Genomic DNA, 7,165 nt, shown 5'->3' on the forward strand with positions numbered 1-7,165 from the left:
ACTATAGCCTGGGAGACAGAGTGAGACTCCATCTCAAAAAAAAAAAAAAAAAAAACCTTTCATAGAGATGGGGTGTTGCTATATTGCCTTCGCTGGTCTGAAACTCCTGGTCTCAAGTAATTCTCCTGCCTCCGCCTTCCAAAGCACTGGGATTACAGGTGTGAGCCACCTGTAATTAAATGTGAATATTTAATTAATCAAATATGAATATCTAATTACTTAAATATTTAATTAATCAAAATGAATATGTAATTATCCACGGTGATGGTACACTTGATTTTAGCCAAAACGGTGAGTAGTGATAAATATCCACAGTGATAAATGCCATCTAGGAATATTCCGAGGGACAATGGCAGAGGTTATGACAGAGAACCACAACATGGTCTTGGGAAGGGTAGAGCTTCTGCAGAAGGGATGTGAGGAAGAGGAAGAGAAATCAGCCGGAGTTGGGATGAGGGCCTTAACAGGGCAAGTAGCTCATGCAATGACCCTCAGGCCATTAGGTTTGCATGGGAGAATCCCCAGGAGTGAGAAGTTCAGAAATGCAGTTCAAGCCTGGAGTGGTGGCTCACACCTGTAATTCCAGCACTTTGGGAGGGTGAGGCAGGCGGATCACTTGAGGTCAGGAGTTCAAGACCAGCCTGACCAACATGGTGAAAGCTTGTCTCTACTAAAAATACAAAAATTAGCCAGGCGTGGTGGCAGGCACCTGTAATCCCAGCTACTCGGGAGGCTGAGGCAGGAGAATCACTTGAACCCAGGAGGCAGAGGTTACAGTGAGCCAAGATCGTGCCACTGTATTCCAGCCTGGGTGACAGAGCGAGACTCTGTCTCAAAAAATATAAAAAATTAGCCGAGTGTGGTGGCCCACGCCTGTAAGCCCAGCTACTCTAGAGGCTGAGGCAGGAGAATCACTTGAACTGAACAGCACCCCCCAAATATTCATGTCCACCTGAACCTCAGAATGTGGCCTTGTTTGCACTGGGGTCTTTGCTGATGCAATTAGTTAAGGTGAAATTATACTGGATTAAGAGGAGCCCTTAAATGCAGTATGACTGGTGTCCTTAGAGGACGAGGAGAGGACATACGGAGAGACAGTGGGGAGAAGGCCACCTGAAGACGGAGGAAGACCTTGGAGTGATGAGCTGCAGGCCGAAGGACTCCAAGGATTGCAGGGAACCACCCAAGCTAGGAAAAAGGTCGGCACGGTGTCTCACACCTGTAATTGCAGCACTTTGGGAGGCTGAGGCAAGAGAGTCACTTGAGCCCAGGAGTTCAATACCAGCTTGGGTAACACAGTGAGACTTCATCTCTATAAAAAATAAAAATAAAAAATTCAAAGGAAAAAGCAAGGGAGACTCCTTCCCTAGAAACTTTGAAGGGAGTATGATATACTATCATCTTTATTTCCAGTTTCTGGCCTCTGGAACTGTGAGAGAAAACATTTCTGCTGTGTAAGCTACCCAGTTTGTGATACTTTGTTAGGCCAGCCCTAGAAAACGAATACACCGGCCGGGCGCGGTGGCTCACGCCTGTAATCCCAGCACTTTGAGAGGCCGAGGCAGGTGGATCACGAGGTCAGGCGATTGAGACTATCTAATTAGCCAGGTGTAGTGGCAGGCACCTCTAGTCCCAGCTACTCAGGAGGCTGAGGCAGGGTAATCACTTGAAACCAGGAGGCGGAGGTTGCAGTTAGCTGAGATTGTGCCACTGCACTCCAGCCTGGATGACAGAGCGAGACTCCATTCAGAAAAAAAAGAAAAGAAAGAAAATGAAAACATGACCGTCAAGGTGGCTCACGCCTATAATTCCGGCACTTTGGGAGGCTGAGGTGGGTGGATCACCTGAGGTTAGAAGTTTGAGACCAGCCTGGCCAACACAGCGAAATGCCATCTCTACTAAAAATACAAAAATTAGCTCGGCGTGGTGGCATGTGCCTGTAGTCCCAGATACTTGGGAGGCTGAGGCAAGAGAATCACTTGAACCCAAGAGTCAGAGGTTGCAGAGAGCTGAGATCACGCCACTGCACTCCAGCCTGGCAACAGAGCAAGACTCCACATCAAAAAATATATATAAAATCAAATGAAATCAGAATAACCCTTTCGGTGGCCACGCCTGTAGTATCAGCTACTTGGGAGGCTGAGGCAGGAGAATCACCCGGGAGGTGGAGGTTGCATTGAGCTGAGATCACGCCACTGCACTCCAGCCTCGGTGACAGAGACTCCATCTCAAAAAATAAAGAAAGAAAATGAATACACTTGCTTTGGGTCATCCAGAAGTCAGTTCCAGTATTCAAATCTAGTTCTTTTTTTTTTCTTCATCTTAATTTTCTGTAGAGAGAAGTCTTGTTATGTTGCCCAGGCTGATCTGAAACTTCCGGGCTCAAGCAATCCTCCTGCCTTGGCCTCCCAAAATGCTAGGATTACAGGTGTGAGCCACTGTGCTTGGCCTCAAATCCAGTTCTTTGGATTCCAGAGAATGAACTTTCTTTCCCCAGGGATTTTTTTTTTTTTTGGAGACAGAGTCTGGAACTGCTGCCGGGCTGGTGGCATGATCTCAGCTCACTGCAGCCTCTGCCTCCTGGGTTCAAGTGATTCTCCTGCCTAGGCTCCCGAGGAGCTGAGATTATAGGCGCCCATCACACACCCAGCTAATTTGTTGTATTTTTAGTAGAGATGGTTTTCGCCTTGTTGGCCAGGCTGGTCTCGAATTCTTGACCTTGTGATTTGCCCACCTCAGCCTCCCAAAGTGCTGGTATTACAGGCGTGAATCCCAGGGATTTTTTTTTTTTTTTGAGACAGAGTTTATCTCTGCCTCTGGAGTGCAGTGGTGCCATCTTGGCTCACTGCAATTTCTGGCCCCCGGGTTCAAGCGATTCTCCTGCCTCAGCCTCCCGAGCAGCTGGGATTACAAGCGCTTGCCATCACATCCATCTAATTTTTGTATTTTTAGTAGAGTCGGGCTTTTATTATGTTGGCCAGGATGGTCTCGATATCCTGACCTCGTGATCCGCCCACCTTGGCCTCCCGAAGTGCTGGGATTACAGGTGTGAGCCACCTAGCCTGGCCTAATTGTTGTATTTTTAGTAGAGACTGGGTTTCACCATGTTGGCCAGGCTGGTCTTGAACTTCTGACCTCAGATGATCCGCACGCCTCGCCCTCCCAAAATGGTGGGATTACAGGCGTGAGCCACCGCCCCTGGCCGGGTCTAATTATCTTGAAATGCAAACGCTTAAGTGTGAGGGCACATACATTCATATTTACTTAGCAAATATGTATTCAGTGTCTATTGCATTCCTGGGATAGTTCCAGGTATTGGGAAATCCTGTCCCTGCTTACAGTTTATTAGTTTATGAGGGGGAGGACCAAAAATAAAAAAAGATACAGTCGTCATATGGTGCAAAAAGCTATAGAGAGGGCCAGGCGCGGTGGCTCACGCCTGTAACCCCAGCACTTTGGGAGGCCGAGGCAGGTGGATCACGAGGGTCAAGAGATCGAGACCATCCTGGTCAACACGGTGAAACCCCGTCTCTACTAAAAATACAAAACATTGGCTGGGCATGATAGCGCGTGCCTGTAATCCCAGCTACTCAGGAGGCTGAGGCAGGAGAATTGCCTGAACCCAAGAGGCGGAGGTTGCGGTGAGCTGAGATCGCGCCATTGCACTCCAGCCTGGGTAACAAGAGCGAAACTCCGTCTCAAAAAAAAAAAAAAAGCTATAGAGAAACACACATGATTAGAGTTAAGTTTCAGGGCGTGTGTGAAAATGGAGAAGAGGCGACGCTATTCCATGCGGGGTGCTCAGAGAGGGTCTGACCTGTGGCTTTTGCATATGGCAGGGAGTGGGAAAAGCAAATGCAAAAGCCTGGCGGGGGCCGTGCTGGGCCGGCAGCAGAAGACCGGGTGGCTGGAAAGGAGGGTGCAGAGGGCAGAAGGGTCTAGGAACGAGCTCAGAGAAGAGGCGGAGGTCCCTAGAGCCCTTCCTGGCACTCCTGCGCTCCTGCAGGTCTTCGGGCGGAGCCACATCCAACATGGCGGCCGCCCGGTGCCCACCTGCGGGCGAGCGGAAGTGCGTGTGACGGGCGCCGGAAGTGACGAGACCCGCTCTTGCCGGGGTCTTGGTTAAGCCGCGGACGCGCCGGCTTCGAGCATCCCTAGCCGGGCAGGTGGGAGGTCCCGAGGTTGCGGCTCCCGAGGCCGCGGCTCGGCCCCGCCAGCGACATGGCCAGCTCCGGAGAGGTACAGTCCGCGCCTCTCTCCGCACTGCTTCTGCCTCGGTGGCCTGGGTCTCTCTGGGTTCTTACATCCGACCTGGGTTTCCTTGCATCCTTTCCATCCAGACCCCTACCACGCCACGTCCTTCCCATCCGGACTCTGGCCTTGCTCCTGCTCCCGTCCTTCCCGCATCCTGTCCCCCAGACGCCTGCCCTGCCTCGGAAGGCACAAGCTGTCTTTCCCTTCGCTCGTCCATTCCTGATCGGCAGAGTTGCCCCCGCCTCTCCGTCCCGAGTATCCAGGCTCCTCCGAGACCCCTTCCCCGGTGCCCCAGTTCCTTGGCTGGTCCCCGGCAGCCCTGGGACATTCCCCCTCCGTGCCCACGTCCCATTCCATCTTCTATCTCTGGATGCTCAGTTTCAGCCCCAGCCCACTTCTCTCTGGAGCCTGCCTGCTGAATGACGTGGCGGGGGATGGGGGGGTGGGTGATGGAGGAAAAGCCATTTCACTGGGGGACTTACAGCATACCCTGGAATTCTTTCCCAACACTCCACAAATCTGGGTCTGATGGAGAAGCTCGCTGCGTCCCTGTAATGTGGTGAAAGGTATTGTCTCTGCAGACAGGGGTGTAGCAGGCACTCTAGACTCTGATTAGCGGCTTCCCGTTCATGCTTCCTGCTTATCTGTATGGGCACCTGGGTTGGTATCTGTCATCTTTCAGGACTCAGACCGTTGGATGCACTTCGCAGATTTAGGAGCTTGCCTGGGTTCTAGGGAGCAGGAGAGATTCAACTGTCTTCCTCAAAGTGATGGAGCAGGGGTCTGTGGAAATTGCTGGGGGCCACTGTGCTGACTGCCCCTCTTAATTTGAAGTGATCTTGGCCTAGAAATGACCCCAGTGGCTTCTTGATTGACAAGGAACGGTGTGTGGCCCAATCGCAGATTGATGATAAGATTGAAATGAATGTTCCACCTCCAGAGGAGGAGTTCTGGGGTAGCATGGCTGTGTGAGCAGATTCCAGTTGGTTGTGTGTGCTTGGGGTCAGGGAAGAAAGGGAGTCCTGCTACCTTGATCTTACAGAGTTCCAGCTCAAAGTCCCCTCTTTTTTTTTTTCTTTTTTGGAGATTGGGTTTCACTCTATTCCCCAGGCTGGAGTACAATGGCTGGATCTTAGCTCACTGCAACCTCTGCCTCATGAGTTCAAGCGATTCTCCTGGGTCCGCTTCCCAAGTAGCTGGGATTACAGGAGCCGACCACCACTCCCAACTAATTTTTTGTATATATATATATATTTTTTGAGACAGAGTCTTGCACTGTTGCCTGGGCTGGAGTGCATGGCGCAATCTTGGCTCACTGCAACCTCCGCCTCCCGGTTCAAGCAATTCTCTTGGCTTAGCCTCCCAAGTAGCTGGGATTATAGGAGCCGGCCACCACACCCAGCTAATTTTTTTAGAAGGAGTCTCGCACTGTGGCCTGGCTGGAGTGCAATGGTGCAATCTTGGCTTACTGCAATCTCCACCCCCCAGGGTTCAAGATTGCCTCAGCCTCCTGAGTAGCTGGTGGTGCCTGCCACCATGCCTGACTAATTTTTTTGTATCTTTAGTAGAGATGGGGTTTCACTCTGTTGGCCAGGCTGGTCTCCAACTCCTGACCTCATGATCCACCCGCCTCAGCCTCCCAAAATGCTAGGACTGCAGGCCTGAGCCATTGCACCCTGCCAATGTTTTGTATTTTTAGTAGAGATGGGCTTTTACCATGTTGGCCAGGCTGGTCTTGAACTCCTGACCTCAGGTGATCTGCCTGCCTTGGTCTTCCAAAGTGCTGGGATTACAGATGTGTGCTACTGTGCCCGAGCCAGGCTCTGCTTTTTTTTTTTTTTTTTTTTTTTTTTATAAAATTCCAACTTTTTTTCTTTTTTTTTTTTTTTTTTTTAATAGCACTTCACATGGTTCAGTACTTGCTTTTCTTAGGTATTAAACATGCTCCCAGCAGGGCATGGTGGCTCACGCCTGTAATCCCAGCACTTTGGGAGGCCAAGGTAGACTGATTGCTTGAGTCCAGGAGTTCGAGACCAGCGTGGGCAACGTGGAAACCCTGTCTCTACAGAAAATACGAAAATTAGCTGAGGGTGGTGGCTCACGCCTGTAATCCCAGCACTTTGGGAGGCCGAGGCAGGTGGATCACGAGGTCAGGAGATTGAGACCATCCTGGCGAACATGGTAAAACCCCGTCTCTACTAAAAAAATCAAAAAATTAAAAAATCAAAAAGTTAAAACAAAAAATTAGCTGGGCGTGGTGGCAGACACCTGTAGTCCCAGCTACTCAGGAAGCTGAGGCAGGAGAATTGCTTGAACCTGGGAGGCAGATGTTGCAGTGAGCCTAGATCATGCCACTGCACTCCAGCATAGCAACAGAGCAAGACTCTGTCTCAAAACAAAACAAGATCCCATTTCTATAAAAATTACAAAATTAGCCTGGTGTGGGGACCTGCACCTATAGTCCCATCTACTTGGGAGGCTGAGGCAGGAAGATCACTTGAGCCCAGGAGGCCGAGGCTGCAATGAGCTATGATCATACTGCATTCCTGCTTGGGAGATAGAGTGAAACCCTGCCTCAAATAAAACCGTTAAATAAAAAACGCTCCCTGTTCTGAAGGCATTCCTGGAGTAGTGGGGAAACTATTACAGTTTGTCCGATGAGGCCGGGAGTGGAGAACTGGTCAGCTGTGGGAGGCGGTGAGTTAAGTGTGCCTGGAGAGTACTGGGAGGGTTTCCCTGAGGAGGGAGCTTTTGAGCTGAAGTATGAGAGTGTCGCGGCAGTTTCCCTTGCTGGGTGGCATGTCTGGTCAAGGGGACAGCTTGTGCATAGGCTGGTGGTATCAGTGCTGTATCTCAGGGACAGCCCAGGAAATGCCAGGTAGATAGCAAAGTCCTAAGAAGAGGGGCAGTT

General features: G+C 50.6%; 1 protein-coding gene across 1 annotated transcript in view; it reads left to right on the forward strand.

Annotated features, from left to right (window-relative positions):
- The first annotated feature begins 4,089 nt into the window (after positions 1-4,089).
- FBXL18 (F-box and leucine rich repeat protein 18) overlaps positions 4,090-7,165 on the forward strand; it is a 37,075-nt gene continuing 33,999 nt past the window's right edge. Inside the window, exon 1 of the mRNA XM_017533830.2 lies at positions 4,090-4,239. Coding sequence (XP_017389319.1) covers positions 4,222-4,239 — 18 coding nt within the window. The 5' untranslated portion in view covers positions 4,090-4,221. The remainder of the gene's footprint in view (positions 4,240-7,165) is intronic.

This window comes from Cebus imitator, unplaced genomic scaffold (genome assembly GCF_001604975.1).
Source record: "Cebus imitator isolate Cc_AM_T3 unplaced genomic scaffold, Cebus_imitator-1.0 Scaffold82, whole genome shotgun sequence".
Lineage (NCBI taxonomy): Eukaryota > Metazoa > Chordata > Mammalia > Primates > Cebidae > Cebus > Cebus imitator.